This window comes from Ranitomeya variabilis, chromosome 6, assembly GCF_051348905.1.
Source record: "Ranitomeya variabilis isolate aRanVar5 chromosome 6, aRanVar5.hap1, whole genome shotgun sequence".
Lineage (NCBI taxonomy): Eukaryota > Metazoa > Chordata > Amphibia > Anura > Dendrobatidae > Ranitomeya > Ranitomeya variabilis.
This window is the reverse complement of record NC_135237.1, coordinates 444280109-444303590: the sequence shown is the minus strand read 5'-3', so window position 1 is coordinate 444303590 and position 23482 is coordinate 444280109. Positions and strand designations below refer to the sequence as shown.

The 23482-nt window shown below is 41.8% G+C and overlaps 1 protein-coding gene across 1 annotated transcript in view; it reads right to left on the bottom strand.

The window, feature by feature from the left end:
- Positions 1–23482, bottom strand: part of SPIDR (scaffold protein involved in DNA repair) — a 783664-nt gene that overhangs the window by 579913 nt on the left and 180269 nt on the right. The window contains exon 6 of the mRNA XM_077270463.1: positions 3894–4117. Within this exon, the coding sequence (XP_077126578.1) occupies positions 3894–4117 (224 nt within the window). The remainder of the gene's footprint in view (positions 1–3893; positions 4118–23482) is intronic.

Here is a 23482-nt window from a genome sequence, read left to right as displayed (position 1 = left end):
AGGGTTACCGTTGGGATTAGGGTTAGGGGTGTGTTTGGATTAGGGTTTCAGGTAGAATTGGGGAGTTTCCACTGTTCAGGCACATCAGGGCTCTCCAAACGCGACATGGCGTCCGATCTCAATTCCAGCCAATTCTGCGTTGAAAAAGTAAAACAGTGCTCCATCCCTTCCAAGCTTTCCCATGCGCCCAAACAGGGTTTTACCCCAACATATGGGGCATCAGCGTACTCGGGACAAATTGGACAACAACTTTTGGGGTCCAAGTTCCCTTGTTACCCTTGGAAAAATATAAATTTGGGGGGCTAAAGATCATTTTTGTGGGAAAAAAAAAGATTTTTTATTTTCACGGCTCTGCGTTGTAAACTGTAGTGAAACACTTGGGGGTTCAAAGCTTTCACAACACATCTAGGTAAGTTCCTTGGGAGGTCTAGTTTCCAATATAGGGTCACTTTTGGGGGTTTCTACTGTTTGGGTACATCAGGGGCTCTGCAAATACAATGTGACGAATGCAGACCAATCCATCTAAGTCTGCATTCCAAATGGCGCTCCTTCCCTTCCGAGCTCTGCCATGCGCCCAAACAGTGGTTTCCCCCCCACCCCCCACATATAGGGTATCAACGCACTCAGGACAAATTGGACAACAACTTTTGGGGTCCAATTTATCCTGTTACCCTTGGGAAAATACAAAACTGGGGGCTGAAAAATAATTTTTGTGGAAAAAAAAATATTTTTTATTTTCACGGCTCTGCGTTATAAACTGTAGTGAAACACTTGGGGGTTCAAAGTTCTCACAACAGATCTAGATAAGTTCCTTGGGAGGTCTAGTTTCCAATATGGGGTCACTAGTGGGGGGTTTTAATGTTTAGGCACATCAGGGGCTCTCCAAACGCAACATGGCGTCCCATCTCAATTCCAGTCAATTTTGCATTGAAAAGTCAAATGGCGCTCCTTCCCTTCCAAGCTCTGCCATGCGCCCAAACAGTTGTATACCCCCACATATGGGGTATCGGCGTACTCAGGACAAATTGCACAACAACTTTTGTAGTCTAATTTCTTCTCTTACCCTTGGGAAAATAAAAAATTGGCGGCAAAAAGATAATTTTTGTGAAAAAATATGATTTTTTATTTTTACGGCTCTGCATTATAAACTTCCGTGAAGCACTTGTTGGGTCAAAGTGCTCACCACACATCTAGATGAGTTCCTTAGCGGGTCTACTTTCCAAAATGGTGTCACTTGTGGGGGTTTCAATGTTTAGGCACATCAGGGGCTCTCCAAACGCAACATGGCATCCCATCTTAATTCCAGTCAATTTTGCATTGAAAAGTCAAATGGCACTCCTTCCCTTCCGAGCTCTGCTATGCGCCCAAACAGTGGTTTACCCCCACATATGGTGTATCGGCGTACTCAGGACAAATTGGACAACAACTTTTGGGGTCAAATTTCTTCTCTTAACCTTTGGAAAATAAAAAAATAGGGGCGAAAAGATAATTTTTGTGAAAAAATATGATTTTTTATTTTTACGGCTCTGCATTATAAACTTCTGTGAAGCACTTGTTGGGTCAAAGTGCTCATCACACATCTAGATGAGTTCCTTAGGGGGTCTACTTTCCAAAATGGTGTCACTTGTGTTGGGTTTCAATGTTTAGGCACATCAGGGGCTCTCCAAACGCAACATGGCGTTCCATCTCCATTCCAGTCAATTTTGCATTGAAAAGTCAAATGGCGCTCCTTCCCTTCCGAGCTCTGCGGTGCGCCCAAACAGTGGTTTACCCCCACATATGGGGTATCTGCGTACTCAGCACAAATTGTACAACAATTTTTGGGGTCCATTTTCTCCTGTTACCATTGGTAAAATAAAAGAAATTGGAGCTGAAATAAATTTTGTGTAAAAAAAAATTTAAATGTTAATTTTTATTTAACCCCTTCACCCCCGGAGCTTTTTCCGTTTTTCCGTTTTCGTTTTTCGCTACCCTCCTTCCCAGAGCCATAACGTTTTTATTTTTCCGTCAATTTGGCCATGTGAGGGCTTATTTTTTGCGGGACGAGTTGTACTTTTGAACGACATCATTGGTTTTAGCATGTCGTGTACTAGAAAACGGGAAAAAAATTCCAAGTGCAGTAAAATTGCAAAAAAAGTGCAATCCCACACTTGTTTTTTGCTTGCCTATTTTGCTAGGTTCACTAAATGCTAAAACTGACCTGCCATTATGATTCTCCAGGTCACTACGAGTTCATAGACACCTAACATGACTAGGTTATTTTTCACCTAAGTGGTGAAAAAAAATTCCAAACTTTGCAAAAAACAAAACAAAACAAAATTGTGCCATTTTCCGATACTCGTAGCGTCTCCATTTTTCGTGATCTGGGGTCAGTTGAGGGCTTACTTTTTGCGTGCCGAGCTGGCATTTTTAATGATAGCATTTTGGTGCAGATATGTTCTTTTGATCGCCCGTTATTGCATTTTAATGCAATGTCGTGGCGACCAAAAAAACGTAAATCTGGCGTTTCAAATTTTTTTCTCATTACGCCATTTAGCGATCAGGTTAAAGCTTTTTTTTTATTGATAGATCGGGCGATTCTGAACGCAGCGATACCAAATATGTGTAGGTTGGGTTTTTTTTTATTGATTTATTTTGATTGGGGCAAAAGGGGGGTGATTTAAACTTTTATATTTTTTTTATTTTTTTCACATTTTTAAAAACTTTTTTTTTTTACTTTTGCCATGCTTCTATAGCCTCCATGGGAGACTAGAAGCAGGCACAGCCCGATCGGCTCTGCTATGCAGCAGTGATCATAAGATCGCTGCTACACAGCAGATTTGCAGGTGTGCTGTGAGCGCCGACCACAGGGGGGCGCTCACAGCCACCGGCAATCAGTAACCATAGAGGTCTCAAGGACCTCTATGGTTACAATGGAGGAGCATCGCCGACCCCCGATCATGTGACGGGGGTCGGCGATGCGCTCATATCCGGCCGCACGGCCGGATGCGGTAGTTAAATGCCGCTGTCTGCGTTTGACAGCGGCATTTAACTAGTTAATAGCGGCGGGTGATCGCGATTTCACCCGCCGCTATTGCGCGCACATGTCAGCTGTAAAAAACAGCTGACATGTCGCGACTTTGATGTGCGCTCACCGCCGGAGCGCACATCAAAGCGGGGGTCCCGACATGTGACGTACTATCCCGTCACATGTCGGGAAGGGGTTAAACATTCCAAAAATTCCTGTGAAACACCTGAAGGGTTAATAAATTTCTTGAATGTGGTTTTGAGCACCTTGAGGGGTGCAGTTTTTAAAATGGTGTCACACTTATTCACAGTTATTTTCTATCATATAGACCCCTCAAAATGACTTCAAATGAGATGTGGTCCCTAAAAAAAAAATGGTGTTGTAAAAATGAGAAATTGCTGGTCAACGTTTAACCCTTATAACTCCCTAACAAAAAAAAAATTTTGGTTCCTAAAGTGTGCTGATGTAAAGTAGACATGTGGGAAATGTTACCTATTAAGTATTTTGTGTGACATATCTCTGTGATTTAAGGGCATAAAAATTCAAATTGGAAAATTGCGAAATTTTCTAAACTTTTCGCCAAATTTCCGTTTTTTTCACAAATAAACGCAAGTTATATTGAAGAAATGTTACCACTATCATGAAGTACAATATGTCACGAGAAAACAATGTCAGAATCACCAAGATCCGTTGAAGCGTTCCAGAGTTATAACCTCATAAAGTGGTCAGAATTGTAAAAATTGGCCCGGTCATTAACGTGCAAACCACCCTTGGGGGTGAAGGGGTTAAAGAAAAAGAAAAAAATCTGTTTTAAGGTTTCACATTTACTTACATTTGTCACAATATTTCCACAAGAAAATTGGATGTTTGCAAAAGAAATACCTACCTAAGGAAACGTTTTTTCTTCTTGGCTGAGTCCTCTGGAGTTTTAGAGTGAACATCTGCTTTCTTTTCTGGCGTTTGGAGCATAATCTGTGCTGTTTTCAACCACTCACTTGCTGATTTCCCACCAGTGCGCAGGTCATTTTCATCGCCTACTAACCTATCAGCCCTGGTAGTAGTAGGTTCATCAGGTGGATCATCAGAAGAATATTCAACAATATCCACACACTAAAACAAAGAAACAAAAGAGAATGTCATAAAATAGAATAAGTAGAATGATATAATTGTATTACTTCCTCTGGTTATTTTTGGAAGGAATATAACAAAAAGGTAGATATGAAGTGCCGGTAGGCAGATTCACAAATCTACATGGGTATGCAATAGGCCAAATTGCAACATTTCCATTTACCAATAAAAGTGCAGAAATAAAATCATTAGATCTCATCATGGAATAAAAAAGTTGGTTATGAAAAAATGTAACCCAGCAATTGGTCCAGGATTACACTAATATGATACACAAGGAAAATAAACCCCAAAAATGTAACCTGAATTTGCCCTGTCAAAGTATTGCTAGCATAGGGAACCATGTAGGGAAAAGTGTCAAAGTTCAGTAGTAGGGCTCAGCCAGGTGTTTGGTAGACCGCATCATAGAGGAGAATACTATTGTAAAATGGAATGGGGGGGGATCAAAGCCAGACTTTTGACAGAGACAAGAACAAAGGTTTTGGGAGCCGTAAACAACATGTATTGGCAGACAGAGCATTAATGTTGCTTGCTAGAACAATATTTTAACCACTTAGTGACCAAGCCAATTTTGACCTTAATGGTCAAGCCATTTTTTAGAATTCTGACCAGTGTCACTTCAACATATCCCACTGATTCGGAGACTGTTTATTCTTGACATATTGTACTTCAGGTTAGTGGTAAAATTTCTTCAATAAGACGTGTTTATTGATGGAAAAAACTGAAATTTGGGGGGAAACAATTGAAAATTTTGCAATTTTCAAACTTTTAATTTTTGAGCCCTTAAATCAGAGAGACATGTCGCACAAATAGTTAATAAATAATATTTCCTACATGTCTACTTTACGTCAGCACAAATTTGGAAACATTTTTTTTGTTAGGATGTTATAAGGGTTAAAAGTGGACCAGCGATTTCTCATTTTTAAAACAAAATTTACAACACCATTTTTTAAGGGACCACATCACATTGACTGGAATTGATGGCAGGCACCATGTCGTATTTGAGACCCCCTGATGTACCTAAACAGTGGAAATTCCCAATTCTAACTCCAACCCTAACACAGCCCTAATACCAACCGTAACACCAATACACCCCTAACCCTAATCCCAACCCTAACCCCAACACAAGCCTAACCCCAACACAACCCTAACCCCAAAACAACCCTAACCCTAACGTAACCATAACCTCAACACAACCATAACCTCAACACAACCCTAACCCCAACACAACCCTAACCCCAACACAAACCTAACCCCAACACAAACCTAACCCCAACACAAACCTAACCCCAACACAACCCTAACCCCAACACAACCCTAACTGCAAAGAATGTAAAAAAAAAAAAAATCAATTTTTTTTTTTTTATTATTTTTATCTAACTAAGGGGGTGACAAAGGGGGGTTTGATTTATTTTTTGTTATCACTGTGATAGGGTCTATCAGACTGATCAAAATGAACCAATAAGAAAATTCTATTGTTGCCAGGTACCGGCCAACAGATCTCAGCCCGTGCCTTCCATTTTCTCCTGGGAAAAATTACATGGAGGGCCAGGGGACAGAGGAGGAGGATCCGGGGATGGCGAAGGGAGTGGGAGTGCTTTGGGGGACCCCATTTATCTCTCTTCTGGTATGCTAGATTATATCAGAGGAGAGAGAAATGAATGAACGGCGATCACGTAACAGGAGACAGTAAAAACCGACCCAAATCATGTTCTCTGGGGTTGTCAGCTACCCCTGGTAGCCGAGACCCCGGAGATTTTCCGACACTGGAGGACCCTATACACTTATCTCTAAAAGCCATTAAAAAGCGGCACAGAGCAATAAGGCCCCTTTAACAGCCGCCGTTAAAGAGGCGTGTCGGCGGTCATTAAGGGAGGTTAAAAAGTGAAAGCAAAATAAATATGATAGTATAATCACTCAAGCGCAAAAAATTAATGTACAGGTGCACAAATATGCTATGTAACTAATATACGAACATTTACATAAATTATATGTTGATACACTGCAATTAACCACTTAAGGACCGAGCCACTTTGTACGTTAATGACCAACGATATTTCAGCAACTCCTGCGCAATCATTCTGTGATCTATCAATCTGACTGACTGACCAATCACAGCCCTATGAGTGTGGGGACCGATGGCACGGGTCCCCGCACCTCTTCCCGTCCTGCTCAGCTGTCGGCAAGGAATGTTTACTGCGTATTAACACACAGTGACAGTTTAAATGCATGACGGACATAGCATGTCATGGTACGGGAATTGACACCCGCTCACAACGTGCTACATCCATCATTGGTCGTAAAAGTGGTCAATGACTACATAGAGCAGTAAACAGTTTTAATTTCCAAGTGGGCATTACCAGATAGTTATCCTTGAGGCATGTACTACTTTAGCTTTCTGAGGATGACCAACCACAAACAAACAGGCAACAATAAACTGGGGAACAAATAACACATCCCCACTATAGTTTAGAACAGGCTCAGTGTGAGAAATGTATTGACAAACAGTCTGCTCTCCTCACTAAAGAATGATGACATGTGCTTGAGTGGAGTCTCATTACAAACACTTCTAGTAGCTCTCCTCTCACAGTGCAGCCAACTCTGCAAATCATAAGCATGAATCTACGTACAAGTGAAAAATGAGCATGCCCCCAGTATAGTTTAGACCAGGCTCAGTGTGAGACATAATGTCTATTCTCCTCACCTCAGAGTGATGATGTGCCACAGCAAAGCACAGTGTGATTAACAGCTTTCTTCAGCAGCCAGTATGGGGGGGGAAGGGCGATACACTTGAGTCGGCAGCACTACACTTGCTTTATCAATGCTAATGGTCTTTGGTATTTAGTCCTGCAAATAAAACTCATTTAAATTTGTGAGGAGATACTAGATGTGCTGGGGACAAAAGCTGAAAGCTATTAATCATACTCGGCTCTGCTGTGCCTCAGCACTGTTTGTCAATATATGTCTTACAGAGCCTGTTCTGACCATTTTATGGGCATGTTCTTTCCCCAAGCTGCCTGCTTATGATTGGTCAGTATCAGAAAGAGGAAGAACTACATGCCACAAGTGAAATCTCTCTGGTGATTCCCACTTGGAAAAAAAAACTTTAGGTGCCAAATACCAAATAGTTTTATTCTGCTCTATGGCGCCTATTACCATGTTTGTCCAACTGAATTTGAAAAATGTGTTAGGGTACTGTCACACAGTGCAATTTTTGCGATGTAGAAGCCGTTGGTTACTGTGCGCACATCGTATACAACCTTTGTCACACGATGCAATCATGCCGCCACAGCGGGACACTAGACGACGAAAGAAAGTTTCAAACGATCTGTTACGACGTACGATTCTCAGCGGGGATCCGGATCGCAGGAGCGTGTCAGACACAACGATATCGTAACGATATCGCTAGAACGTCACGAATCGTGCCGTTGTAGCGATCAAAATTGCACTGTGTGACAGTACCCTTACAAAAGTCTTCTGTAAGCACAAGGAAAAAAGTGGAACTGTCAAAACTGGGACTGGATGAATAGTTAAAGATAGGAGCACCTGCTATAGAAGAATATCGATATAAGTAGTATACCGTAAATTACTATTTTACATACATTTAAAATGGGTATTTTCATTTTTGGCAAATTTTGTGGATATGCCATAAAGGTCTGAAATGGCAATAGCCTTTAAGTATATTCTATTTAAATGGGCAACTAAATTTCAGGGTTAAATAGCAGAGCCGCATTCAACCATAACAGACTCCTCAATAATATTATATGGATAAAAAAGCATATTAAGACTTCAGCACATTCTAAGTTAGTCATTCCTGGAAAACAAATCCCGCTGTCCTTTTATTGCTTTATCCTACAACTATTTATATAAAACTTAATTTGGGCTACTGTTGCAATATATTCCGCAAATTACCTTTCTTAAATACTTAAACTCATATTAAAGGAATTTCAGCAACAATTCAACAAGAATTTCAGGCAAGAAAATAAAAGCCTCCGAGACAGACCTTTTATTTACTATATTAAAGACTCATTTAATGCGTTCATGCATGACAGAAAACTACTGCTGCACAGATGTTAAGATCATAAACGTATAGATTATTTCTAGATTTCCCCTTTTTTGGTAAAGAGAAAATCACAGTAACCATGACTATGAAACAGTATCTTATGTGTTCAAAACATGTTTTCTGATAATCAGCGCTACATAAAACACACTGATATAAAGTGCCACAATATTATTTTTATTAAGTAGCAATTCTAATCAATTACACTGTACAATCAAACAGAAGCTTTGTATAACTTTCAAATGTCAGTATTTATGCAAACAAAGACTTAGGCTATGTTAACATTGCAGTTTAGCATATGTTTAGCGGCTTGGAGTCTGAAGCCACACAAAAAGGGAATAAATGTTATGCGCTGAAAGGCTATCTACTATATAATTGTCTAAGGGTCACTTCCGTCTGTCTGTCTGTCCTTCTGTCTGTCTGTCACGGACATTCATTGGTCGCGGCCTCTGACTTATGGAAATCCAAGTCGCTGATTGGTCGTGGCTGTTTTGCCGTGACCAATCAGCGACAGGCACAGTCCGGCAGCAAAATGGCCGCTCCTTACTCCCCGCAGTCAGTGCCCGGCGCCCGCTCCATACTCCCGAGTCCCCTCCAGTCCGCGCTCACACAGGGTTAATGGCAGCGGTAACAGATCGCGTTATGCCGCGGGAAACGCACTCCGTTAACGCTATTAACCCTGTGTGTCCCCAACTTTTTACTATTGATGCTGCCTATGCGGCATCAATAGTAAAAAAATGTAATGTTAAAAATAATTTAAAACAAAAACAAAAAAAAAAACTGCTATTCTCACCCTCCGTAGTCCGCCGAGCCGCACGCGGCTGCCGCCATCTTCCGTTCCCAGAGATGCATTGCGCAATTACCCAGAAGACAGCTAAGTCTTCTGGGTATTTTCGCAATGCATCCTGGGAACGGAAGATGGCGGCAGCCGAGCGCGGCTCGGCGGAGCTTCGGTGGATCCCGGTGGGTGAGTATAGAACTATTTTTTTTATTTTAATTATTTTTTTTAACAGGGATATGGTGCCCACACTGCTAAATACTGCGTGGGCTGTGTGATATACTGCGGGGGCTGTGCTATATACTACATGGGCAGTGTGATATACTGTGTGGGCTGTGTGATATACTGCGGGGGCTGTGCTATATACTACATGGGCAGTGTGATATACTACGTGGGCTGTGTGATATACTGCGGGGGCTGTGCTATATACTACATGGGCAGTGTGATATACTGCGTGGGCTGTGTGATATACTGCGGGGGCTGTGCTATATACTACATGGGCAGTGTGATATACTGCGAGGGCTGTGCTATATACTACATGGGCAGTGTTATATACTACGTGGGCTGTGTGATATACTGCGGGGCTGTGCTATATACTGCGTGGGCTGTGTTATATACTATGTGGGCTGTGTGATATACTGCGAGGGCTGTGCTATATACTACATGGGCAGTGTTATATGCTGCGTGGGCTGTGTTATATACTGTGTGGGTTGTGCTATATACCACATGCCCTTTGTTATATACTGCGTGGCCTGTGTTATATACTACATCGCCTGTGTTATATACTGCGTGGCTGCAATATACTGCGTGGGCTGTGCTATACAGTACGTGGGCTGTTTTATGTACTGCGTGGCATGTATTAACGCATCGGGTATTCTACAATGTGCATGTATGTATATAGCAGCCACATAGTATATAGTACAGGCCATGTACTATTTGTCTGCTATATACTACATGCCTCCTATATACTACGTGGCCTGTGCTATATACTATGTGGCTGCTATATACATACATACATATTCTAGAATACCCGATGCGTTAGAATTGGCCCACCATCTAGTAGAATATAAAGACAGAGACGCACTATGCTGTAGGACATTATTTGTGGCCGTATGAGCCTACTAGAGGCGGGCACCAAAATATAGTTGACTACATCTTGCTTCCTGCTTCAACTAGGAAGCAGAAAGAGAAGCTCGTTGGTGCGTGACCTTAAGGGTATGTGCATATTTTAGACACCAGTATAACCACCTTTTTCAAAGGATGGTGGTGGCGTTTTTCTTATAGCGAACCTGTCACCAGGTTTGGCCGATATGAAGTAAGGCCACCACCTTTCGTGGCTGATATACAGCATGTTATAATGTTGTATATCAACACCCAACCCAACCTGTAAGAGAAGAAAAATAACTTTTATTATACTCACCCGCAGGGCGTCGCAGGTCTTTGTCCGGTGCCTCCCATCTCCCTTCTATCGCCGTCCTCCTGCTTGCTTCAGGTGGATGACACGTCCCTGCATCATCCACACAATCTTCTCGGCATCGTGCTCCTGCGCAGGCGTACTTCTCTGCCCTGTTGAGGGTAGAGCAAAGTATTGCAGTGTGCAGGCACCGGGGACAAAGAGCCCCAGAACATGCGCACTGCAGTACTTTACTCTGCTCTAGTCAGGAAAGAGAAGTACGCCTGCACAGGAGCGCGATGCTGAGGAGATTGTGTGGATGATGCAGGGACGTGTCATCCACCTGAAGTAAGCAGGAGGACGGCGATCGAAAGGAGAAGGGAGGCGCAATACTGAGGAGATTGTGTGAATGAAATAGGAACGCGTCATCCACATGAAGTAAGCAGGAGGACGGTGATCGTAAGAAATATATGGCCAGGAAAAAGTATGCAGCTAATGAACTATTTTGAGAATCCTGCTATTAGAAGTGGAAATAAAGAACAAAGACATCAAATTCTCATTCAATGCACGTTTTCAAACTGAAGCTGGACAGACATCTGTCTGAGTTGGTTTAGTGAATCCTGCGTTGCATTGAGCAGGAGGTTAGACAAGATGACCCTTGAGATCCCCTCCAACTCTAATATTCTATGATTCTATGAAATTCTACTATGTGTCTATACAAATGCACAGAGCATAGGAAATAAACAAGGATAATTGGAGCTGCTAACATAGGAAGGGAGATATGATGTCATAGGCATCACTGACACTGTGTTGTGATGATATACATAATTGGAATACAAGTCTTCAAGGATACAACTTATTTATTATTAACAGGCTTAACAAGAGGTGAGAAGGTGTTACATTGTATGTTAGGAAAGCGTATATCTCCACAGAGATCCAAGCTTCAAAGAATGGTAGCTCTGTAGAAACTGTAAGAATACAAAGAGAGAAGAGAAAAGACACTATTATGGTGTCTAGACAGAATGAAGATATGGCAGAACTCTTTACATCAGATGTCTTGTTCTCAAAAAAGTAAGACATAGAGATCATGGGAGATTATAACTATCAAGATATTTGTTGTGAATCTCTCTCAGGCAAAAGTAATGAGTCCAAAAAATTCTTATCTCTTGCTGACAACTTTATCTTTCATAAGGTATAAGAGAGAACAAGAGGATCTGCCATCTTGGACCAAATTGTTAACAACAGGGGAGGAATTGTTGAGGAAGTAATGGTGGCTGGGAATTTAGGAGGCAGGAATTATGCTATCATTAAATTTTGGATAACAAGAGGAGAAAAACCTTTGAGGACTTAGAATTTAAGATTGGACATCAGAAAAAAACATTTAAATGAACTCAGAAAGAGGGTAAGAAAGGTCCATTGTCTAGATATTCTAAAGGTCAGAAATGTCCAAGAAGGATGGGAGCTTTTGCTAAATGAAATTCTCTCTGCACAATCAGTAACAATCCCGAAAAAATGGAAGCATTTTAAGAGACCAGGATGGATGAACACATAACTTAAACACTTGCTAAAAAGGAAAAAAAAAAAAGTATATTAAATGGAAAGAGGGGGACATATCTAAAGAATATAATGCTGTCTTTAGGGAATTCAGGGCAATCATTAGAAGAGCTAAAGAAATAATGGCTAAAGCCAGGCTCTATAAAGTGCCCACTCACCCTCCATACTGTTCTATTACAATATCCCCCCATGCTGACATTTCTTTATACTGTATTTCAGACATGAGTATAATTGAATGCAGGGAACCAGCATTTTACATTTTCTCTGAACCAGCTGTCAGTTTAACAACTGGCTCAAGAGAACGGCAAAATGCTGGCCCCAGAGAAATATCTTTGACAGGGGCCTCTTGCTGACTGAGCCCGAGACAAATGCCCTGCCTGCTTCCCCATTGTTTTGCCCATGCTATACAGCATTAATATTATGTAATAGTGACAATGTAGTAATAAACTTGAGATAGCAAGACATCAAAAACCCTTTCTTCTAACTTCTGAAATAAGGTATTAAAGTTTGATTTGCCAACAAATTGTCAGCACAGAGCGTTATATCCATCTTTGCAGTTTTTACTTTGCTGATATGCTACCTTAAAGGCTTATTCAAAAGGCATAGTGAACAAAGTTCCAATGAATTTTAAGTTTACCTCTGGCATTTTATTTGAGGAAAGAGTATCAGGAAGTGAAGACTGGTTTACTAAAGTTCTCATGAATCCACACCCCCTGCTTTGCATTATGTGAAGTGGCCCAGACTTGCATTTTGGCTGTAAACCTGACTGCGTAGGAGACTGATGATTGATAAGCTTGATCCTTAAGTCAGTCACCTAAAGAATGTTAGGGAATGTTTGGAAGTTTTTAAATCATTTTTAGGGCTGGTATGATTACCTGTTAATCACTCTAGAAACTGTATATACTATATAAAAATGGACATACCGTATATACTCGAGTATAGCCGAGATTTTCAGCCCATTTTTTGGGGCTGAAAGTCACCCTCTCGGCTTATAATCGAGTCATACCCAGGGGTTGGCAGGGGAGGGGGAGCGGGGGCTGTCTAATTATACTCACCTGCTACTGGCGCGGTCCCTGCAGGTCCCTGGCTCCCCGGCACCCCTGCTTCTTCCTGTACTGAGCGGTCACATGGTACCGCTCATTACAGTAATGAATATGCAGCTCCACCTCCCTTAGAGGGGGAGCCGCATATTCATTACTGTAATGAGCGGTAACGGTGACCGCTCAGTACAGGAAGAACCTGCTGGAGCCGGGGTAGCAGGGACTGCACCGCGCCAGGAGCAGGTGAGTATAACGGGGAGGGGAAGCACTGCGAGATATTCACCTGCTCCTCGTTCCGGGCGCCGCTCCGTATTCAGTGTCTTCTGCAGTGACGCTCAGGTCAGAGGGTGCGATGACGTGGTTAGTGCGCGCCCTCGGCCTGAACGCTAGTGCAGAAGGCGCTGAAGACGGAGCGGTGCCCGGAACGAGGAAAGGTGAATATTGAAAGTGCCTGGGGCCTGAGCGATGAGTGGCGAGTATGTGAATTTTTTTTTTATCGCAGCAACAGCAAATGGGGCAAGTGTCTGTATGGAGCATCTTATGGGGCCATAACGTTTGTGCAGCACTATATGGGGCAACTATCTTTATGGAGCATCTTATGGGGCCATAACGTTTGTGCAACACTATATGTGGCAAGTGTCTGTATGGGGCCATAATCAACATTTGTGCAGCACTATATGGGGCAAGTGTCTGTATGGAGCACCTTATGGGGCCATAATTAACATTTGTGCAGCACTATATGGGGCAAATATCTTTATGGAGCATCTTATGGGGCCATAATTAACGTTTGTGCAGCACTATATGGGGCAAATATCTTTATGGAGTATCTTATGGGGCCATAACGTTTGTGTAGCATTATATGGGGCAAATATCTTTATGGAGCATCTTATGGGGCCATTATTAACCTTTATGCAGGATTATATGGGGCTCCTGATTCAATATGGATTTTCAAAAACACAACCTACTGATGTCTCAATTAATTTTACTTTTATTGGTATCTATTTTTACTTTTGACATTTACCGGTAGCTGCTCCTTTTCCCACCCTAGGCTTATACTCGAGTCATTAAGTTTTCCCAGTTTTTTTGTGGCAAAATTAGGGGGTCGGCTTATACTCGGGTCGGCTTATACTTGAGTATATACGGTATATTAATCCTATATAATCCAAAGACTAATCATATACAATACAATATTTCACATACTCTTGGTGAAAATAAATGAAGTTATTAATTGATAATCATTTATTGTATATTTAATTAGGTTGGAGGAGTTATAAGTTCTAGTTGAAAATCATCCGCCAAATACAAATTTTCCATGGCTTTTATACAATTGGAACACTTAACGATTTGTTCAGGGACACCAGATTTTTCAATTTTAATAGAAAAATAATTGACAGAGCTTAACTGGCATCATACAGATTAACTACGATAAATTTATGAGAATTCTATTCCATCTATCCAAAGATATTTTGAGCCCTCCATTATGTACAACTGACAAACACATATTGCAGACTTCTTCTGTGCAAGTTACAATTAGAAACTTGTAGAAGCAGGTTTTCTCCAGTCTACAGCATGTGGATTTTGGATTCTGCTTGGGCTGTATTGAAATTTCCCTCAAACTGTGCATCTCTGCTTAAAAAAAAACACAACTCAATCTGACTGCATCATAGGAATGTAACCTCATAAGCACCTTTTTTCTGCCTTACTGATATCAATTATGCAAATTGTCTCTTCAGAGAGGAAGAGAACTAGAACTCTAGTGCCATCTACTGGAAGTAGCAATCCTAAAAGTCAATGTCGACCCTTTAATGAGCCTAGTCACATGACTTAGGATAAAAGCCAAAGCAGAATCTCAATTTGCAGACACTGCACTGACGAGGGGCAGTACCCCCAAACACAAAGTGGAGATCTGGTTTGGCTGGGTGAAAGGAGTCTGACCAATATCCAAGAAGTATCATTTCTCCATGCGAAGATCGACATGCTAAGCATGATATCAATTACATAAGCTGGCTTACCATTTCTGAAGATCAGAAAACTTCCAAGATTAACAAAACATTGTTTTATTAAACATTATTATTACCCCTTTTCATATACAGGCAACATATTTTGTAAAACAATAGAGAGATTGTCTCAATTTACACCAGTCCATATTTCTATTTTAGTCACACAGGTTAAATTCAGGAAGCCAATTAGCTTTAGAATATTTAAGGATTGTGTCAGGGGGAGAAGTATGCGGAAAAAACTCACGAAAACACAGGAAGAACAAGAAAACTTCATACAAATGTATGGTCTTGGACAGATTCAAGCCCACAATCTCTGCGAGCCAAGAAGCCACCATACTGTCTCACTTAATTCTTATATGTTTCACTGATAACACCCACTTGCAGTAAATGTCCATGACCTACAATTCTTTTTAACTTTCCAAATCTTCCCCCTTTGCTTCTTTTTCTTCACTTATGGTTCATTAACACATCACAATTATGTTTTGTTTCTTTTTCTGCAGTGAAAAATTGCAGCATAAAATAAAACGTGAATTAACTTCTTATGCCTAAACGGCAGTGAAATTTGCTTAAAGGGAACCTGTCACCCCCAAAATCGAAGGTGAGCTAAGCCCACCAGCATCAGGGGCTTATCTACAGCATTCTGGAATTCTGTAGATAAGCCCCCGATGTAACCTGAAAGATGAGAAAAAGAGGTTAGATTATACTCACCTGGGCGGGCGGTCCGATCCGATGGGCGTTGCGGTCCGGTCTGGGGCCTCCCATCTTCTTACAATGATGTCTTCTTCTTGTCTTCATGCTGCGGCTAGTACGCAGGCGTACTTTGTCTGCCCTGTTGAGGGCAGAGCTAAGTACTGCAGTGCGCAGGATCCGGGAAAGGTCAGAGAGGCCCGGCGCCTGCGCACTGCAGTACTGTGCTCTGCCCTCAACAGGGCAGACAAAGTACACCTACGCCGAAGCCGCAGCGTGAAGATAAGAAGAGGATGTCATCTGATGAAGATAGGAGGCACCGGGCCGGACAGCGACACCCATCGGACCGGACAGGGACCGCCCCTGGGTGAGTATAATCTAACCACTTTTTCTCATCTTTTAGGCTACATTGGGGGCTTATCTACAGCATTCCAGAATGCTGTAGATAAGCCCCTGATGCTGGTGGGCTTAGCTCACCTTCGATTTTGGGGGTGACAGGTTCCCTTTAAAGAAGCCCTCCATTAAGTTGTTTTTCACTAAATCTGTGCATATGTTTATTAGTGTAGTGTGTGGGTTAACATACTCACCTACCACCACCACTTGCTCCAGTTTCCAGCGTCATTCTGCTCTTCTGAGCAGACTTACATCAATTTGCGGGAACACCATACCAATTGTGATGTAAAACTTATGTCAAATGTCGTGAAGGGGTTAAAAATTGCATACACTGCCAATGCCATGACACCATCTGTGGTTTCCATACAGGGACAACCAGTTAGACAGCGGTTTACCGAAATGTACATGGGTAAGGCAAAATCTTTCTGGGGAAGCATCTTGTGGACAGATATGACCAAGATAAAGCTTTTTGGTAAAGCACATCATTCTACTGTTTACTGAAAATGGAATGAAGCATACAAAGAAAAGAACACAGTACATAAAGTCAAATATGGCAGAGGTTCAAAGATGTTTTAGGGTTGTTTTGCTGCCTCTGGAACTGGGTGTCTTAACCGTATGCAAGGCATCATGAGATTATCAAGGGATTTTAGATCGCAATGTAGCGCCCAAAGTCATAAAGCTGGGTTTGCGTCCTAGGTCATGGATCTTCAAAAATGACTGCAGTTATCAGGTTAGAAACCAAGGACTAATTTTGAATACTTGTGTCTACAATTGTACCCAAGCAATTGCAGTACTGACCCTTAATAGTCACACTATTAGATAAATATAACCAGCTCTGGAATAAAGTAGTTCCTACAGAATTTTTTTGACGAATAGTTTGGAGCAGCAACATTATAAAAATTGGTAAAAATCGGTATTCAAATCCTATATATACAGGTTGAGAGTGCAATTGACCCGACAGCTGCTCTTTGCAAAGACAAGCATATTGAATAGAGTAGAAAAAGTTGATGCTTCTTTAACAATCAATTTCAGTAAAAGAAAAAAATCCAGACACTGTGGTATAGAGATGAAGAACCTTTTTTCTCTTACAAGCCGTCCTAAAAGTTCACTGGATTTTTTCCAAACAACACTACTCATAAGTGATATATTTTTCAGTTCATCTTGGATTTTTATAATGTGTGCCCCTACAAGGTACTGTTCCATCAGGAAAAAATTATTTTGCAGTGGGCAGCAATACATTTAACTTGTAAAAAAATACTATAGGGGAAATGTAGTATTACATGTCAGTCATTTAGAATAATCTGCCAAAGCAAGAGCCATTGCTTGTGTGTCTCATTGGAAAATCCTTGCTATGATATCTTTATGACCCAATAAGGAAAATGACAGGGACTGTCAAGATGGGACAACTCTTTTGAGATATACAGTACAGATCAAAAGTTTGGACACACCTTCTCATTTAAAGATTTTTCTGTATTTCCATGACTATGAAAATTGTACATTCACACTGAAGGCATCAATACTATGAATTAACACATGTGGAATTATATACTTAACAAAAAAGTGTGAAACAACTGAAATCATGTCTTATAATCTAGGTTCTTCAAAGTAGCCACCTTTTGCTTTGATGACTACTTTGCACACTCTTGACATTCTCTTGATGAGCTTCAAGAGGTAGTCACTAGGGTTGAGCGAAACGGATCGGTCAATTTCATAAGTCGCCGACTTTCGGCAAAGTCGGGTTTCGTGAAACCCGAGCCGATCCCAGCGTGGGATCGGCCATGCGGTCGGCGATCTTCGCGCCAAAGTCGCGTTTCGTATGAAGCTTTAACCACCATTTTTTCAGCCAATGAAGGAGTGTGGGCAGCGTGATGACATAGGTCTTGTCTTGCTTTCTGCGGCGTCACAGGGGGTGGGGGTATAAACGCCATCTTACCGTTTTGGATGTAGCAATTTACACAGTCCGAGGAATGTACTGATTTACACTCTGTCCGAGGAGAGAGAGAGAGAGAGAGAGAGAAAAAAAAATCCCCATTGACTTGCATTGGGTTTCGTGTTTCGGTCGCCCCCCCGACTTTTCACAATAATCGGCCGATTTCACACGATCCGACTTTCGAGAAAGTCGGGTTTCACGAAACCCGACTCGATCCTAAAAAAGTAAAAGTCGCTCAACCCTAGTAGTCACCAAGAATGGTCTTGCAACAATCTTGAAGGAGTTCCCAGAGATGCTTAGCACTTGTTGGCCCTTTTGCCTTCACTCTGCGGTCCAACTCACCCCAAACCATCTTGATTGGGTTCAGGTCTGGTGACCGTGGAGGCCAGGCCATCTGGCGTAGCACCCCATCACTCTCCTTCTTGATCAAATAGCCCTTACACAGCCTGGAGGTGTGTTTGGGGTCATTGTACAGTTAAAAAATAAATGATGGTCCAAATAAACGCAAACCGGATGGAATTGCATGCCGCTGCAAGATGCTGTGGTAGCCATGCTGGTTCAGTATGCCTTCAATTTTGAATAAATCCCCAACAGTGTCACCAGCAAAGCACCCCCACCAACACACCTCCTCCTCCATGCTTCACGGTGGGAACCAGGCATGTAGAGTCCATCCATTCACCTTTTCTGCGTTGCATAAAGACACGGTGGTTGGAACCAAGGATCTCAAATTTGGACTCATCAGACCAAAGAAAAGATTTCCACTGGTCTAATGTCCGTTCCTTGTGTTCTTTAGCCAAAACAAGTCTCTTCTGCTTGTTGCCTGTCGTTAGAAGTGGTTTCCTAGCAGCTATTTTACAATGAAGGCTTGCTGCACAAAGTCTCCTCTAACAGTTGTTGTAGAGATGTGTCTGCTGCTAGAACTCTGTGTGGCATTGACCGGGTCTCTAATGAGCTGCTGTTAACGTGCGATTTCTGAGGCTGGTGACTCAGATAAACTTAAGGTACCGTCACACTAAACGATATCGCTAGCGATCCGTGACGTTGCAGCGTCCTCGCTAGCGATATCGTTTAGTTTGACACGCAGCAGCGATCAGGATCCTGCTGTGATGTCGCTGGTCGCTGAATAAAGTCCAGAACTTTATTTGGTCGTCCGATCGCCGTGTATCGTTGTGTTTGACACCAAAAGCAACGATACCAGCGATGTTTTACACTGGTAACCAGGGTAAACATCGGGTTACTAAGCGCAGGGCCGCGCTTAGTAACCCGATGTTTACCCTGGTTACCAGCGTAAAAGTAAAAAAAACAAACAGTACATGCTCACCTGCGCGTCTCCCAGCATCTGCTTCCTGCTCTGACTGAGATCCGGCCCTAAAGAGAAAGTGAAAGCACAGCGGTGACGTCACCGCTGTGCTGTTAGGGCCGGAGCTCAGTCAGTGTCAGGAAGCAGACGCTGGGAGACGCGCAGGTGAGCATGTACTGTTTGTTTTTTTTACTTTTAAGCTGGTAACCAGGGTAAACATCGGGTTACTAAGCGCGGCCCTGCGCTTAGCAACCCGATGTTTACCCTGGTTACCCGGGACCTCGGCATCGTTGGTCGCTGGAGAGCGGTCTGTGTGACAGCTCTCCAGCGATCAAACAGCGACGCTGCAGCGATCGACATCGTTGTCGCTATCGCTGCAGCGTCGCTTAATGTGACGGTACCTTTATCCTCAGAAGCAGAGGTGACTCTTGGTCTTCCTTTCCTGGGGCGGTCCTCACGTGAGCCAGTTTCTTTGTAGCACTTGATGGTTTTTGCCACTGCACTTGGGGACACTTTCAAAGTCTTCCCAATTTTTCGGACTGACCGACCTTCATTTCTTAAAGTAATGATGGCCACTCGTTTTTCTTTACTTAGTTGCTTTTTTCTTGCCATAATACAAATTCTAACAGTCTATTCAGTAGGACTATCAGCTGTGTATCCACCAGACTTCTGATGGTCCCAACCCCATTTATAAGGCAAGAAATCCCACTTATTAAACCTGACAGGGCACACCTGTGAAGTGAAAACCATTCCCGGTGACTACCTCTTGAAGCTCGTCAAGAGAATGCCAAGAGTGTGCAAAGCAGTCATCAAAGCAAAAAGTGGCTACTTTGAAGAACCTAGAATATAGGACATATTTTCAGTTGTTTCACACTTTTTTTGGTAAGTATATAATTCCACATGTGTTAATTCATAGTTTTGATGCCTTCAGTGTGAATGTACAATTTTCAAAGTCATGAAAATACAGAAAAATCTTTAAATGAGAAGGTGTGTCCAAACTTTTGGTCTGTACTGTGTATGTGTAATTGTAAATTATATCATCAGTAAAGTAAAACATTTTTTATGGGAAGGAAAAGCAATAAAAACAAAACCGCTTTATCTGGACAAACTTATTTTCCGTAATATTTTCCCATTGTAGTCAGATTTATATATTCCTTTTGCTTGTGTAGTGCAGTAGCATTAGCTTTATATCTCATCTTCTGGCTTCTTGTAACATAACTCATTTTTTGAATGGTCATCCCTCTGTTTAGATTAAGGCTATGTTCACACACTGCGGATTTTGATGCGGATCCGCAGCCTTTCCGCAGCTGCGGGTCCGCAGCAGTTTCCTATGCGTTTACAGTACAATGTAAACCTATGGGAAACGCAATCCGCAGTGCAAATGCTGCGGAAAAAAATGTGCGGAAACGCAGCGGTTTACATTCCGCAGCATGTCAATTCTTTGCGCGGAGTCCCCAGCCGTTTTACACCTGCTCCATAATAGAAAAAAAGCAGGTGTAAAACCGCAGTGGAATCCGCACAAAAACCGCTGTAATTCCGCAGGAAATCCGCAGGTAAAACGCAGTGCCTTTTACCTGTGGTTTTCACAAATCCGCTGCGGAAAAATCGGCAGACCTCAAGAATACGTGTGCACATACCCTTAACCTCAGCAATCAGAATTTGAACCATGCTTTATGAAAGGCATACTAAGAAGTGGCTTTCATCAAATAACTTGCGGCGTTTTCCCCAGTATCCCTTTATCCTGTAGAACAACATAGGATTCATTCAAAAAAGTTTAAATGTCCAAAAGTAGTATAGAGGTTTCATTATTTTCTTGTCTCGCATATGTTTTTAACCAAGGATCTAAGAATCCAAAAAAGTGGGAAACTTTAGATATACCGGTGGCTGTCTGAAAAACTTTGGTCTCTTTTTAAAACTTTGTTAAATATATAGGATTCTATAAAAACTCAAATGATTTCCATATATAAACAGGTCTCTGTTGTCCTTTGAATATTTCTATGGGATGAGTATAATGTCATTTAATGAGTACAACAGACTACCAAAATGTTTCCACTCAATTGGAGTGATTAAAATGCTACAATTGAGATTCTGGGCACCCCCGGAAGAAGCAAGTGGCGATACGTGAGTCAGGTAAATTACATTGTATGAAGTGCCCTTAATGTAGCATTTAGACACCATTTTGATAATTGGTACTGTAAAACGCAGCTTAAAATATACATTAAAAAATGTAGCAAAAATGCAACGTGTGAACATAGCCTAATGTTTGATCCCACATGTGTTTAGGCAACACCAAGTACTGGTGCTTGCACTTCTATTTGTATTAGCAAAAAAGAACACACAACAGTTAGGTTTCATGTCTGAGGTGAAGCACTGCAGCGTGGGCATGTAGGCAGAGAGCCGTGTAGCCACCAATGAACGGCACTACATTGTATACCAATCATATGAACTGGAAGAGCGTATTCTTTAAACTATTTTTACCAGCTTTCCTCTAGTCTGCATTTGATAACAATTATAGCGAATAAGGTATAAGATATTTTTTTGCAGAATAATGTAGATTCACAATGAGCAGGATGGGGGATCAGATTCATATATATTTTAGCAGGAAAAGTTTCATTAAACCTTGCCTTTCATTCATTGAAATCTCTGGAGTTTGTATGCATACGAGTCCAGTGGGCAGTCCTATTCAGTGATTGACTATCTTCCTTGTATAACTATGCATAAAGAAATATCTGTCAATCACTGAGTAGGACCGCCCACTGGACTCATATGCATAGAAACACCAAAGACTATGATAAGTAAATTGAAAGTTATACTGAATCTTTTCTAACCAACCTATATAATCAATCATTCTTCTCAGCTTCCCCATCAATACACCAAGCTGTCCACAGCTCAGACTACACGTACAATGTGATAGGTTACCTCTAAAAAGAAGAAACTCTAGTCACATCCAATGCCAAAAGTTTCTAGATATAACTATTATATATGATAGAGATTTTAACTATATCTGCTATATCTGTGCAGAATATTGGTCTCTCTAAGCAAATATGACTACTAGAGATCATTGTAATTTTTCTACCTCTTCACTAAGAGAATTGCCAACTAGTGTTCAGTTGCACAATACTTTTGGCAATCCTACAAATACACAAGAATGAAAGCGGTTTTGCTCTTCTGTAACAAACCCTATGGCTACTATAATGTCAGCCACTGATTGCGGTCACATTTTAAAGGGGTTGTCTACTATTGGTACTTGTTGTGGTATACGCCCCTGGAGCCAGTGAGTGGCCACTGTTTGGCTGCAGCTCATCAATACTCCGTCAGGGCAGCTGTCAGTTCTGACTAAATAGGATTAAAAAAAAGTTTAAAGGTCCAAACGTTAAATACACGTTTCATTATTTTCTCGTCTTGCATGTTTTCAACCAAGGATCTAAGACAGGATTTAAAAAAGAGAGATACTTTAGATATACCGGTAGCTGTATGAAAAACTGGACAAAATAAAAAATAAAAAAAAACCTGCACATTTACTTCCCAAATCGGAAGCACTCCTCCAATCTTCCTGCTGTTCCTCTTGGCTGCCAAGTGACAAAAGAATAAATCATATGACCGCTGCAGCCAATCAATGGCAACTGTTCAACTGCAACCTTCTGTATTCCATTAGAATGGACTTTCTGAACTGTTTGTCACTTGACTGTCAATTGTCTCTTCATAGAGAAAGAGGACTAGAACTCTAGTACCACCTAGCAGCAATAAGTCAATGTCGAGCCTTTAACAAGCCTTGTCATATGACTCAGGATAAAAGCCAAAACAAGAATCTCAATTTGCAGGCACTGTGTTTCGGGGTACTGCCCCTCGTCTGTGTCAGATCTGGTTTGGCTGTGAGAGGCGTCTAACCGGGATCCAAGGAGTAGCGTTTCTCCTTGCGGAGAGCAACATGCCGAGATAAGGAGACTTAAAGCCGCAATGCTTTTCTGGGAAATATGCAAACTGAAATGATACTTCTTGGATCCCGGTCAGACGCCTCTCACACACACAAACCAGATCTCCACTTTGCACTGACGAGGGGCAGTACCCTGAAACACAGGGTCCGCAAATTGAGATTCTGGTTTTGGCTTTTATCCTGAGTCATGTGACAAGGCTCTTTAAAGGGTAAACATTGACTTCTAGGACTGCTACTTCCTATAGGTGGCACTAGAGTTCTAGTCCTCTTCATCTCTGAAG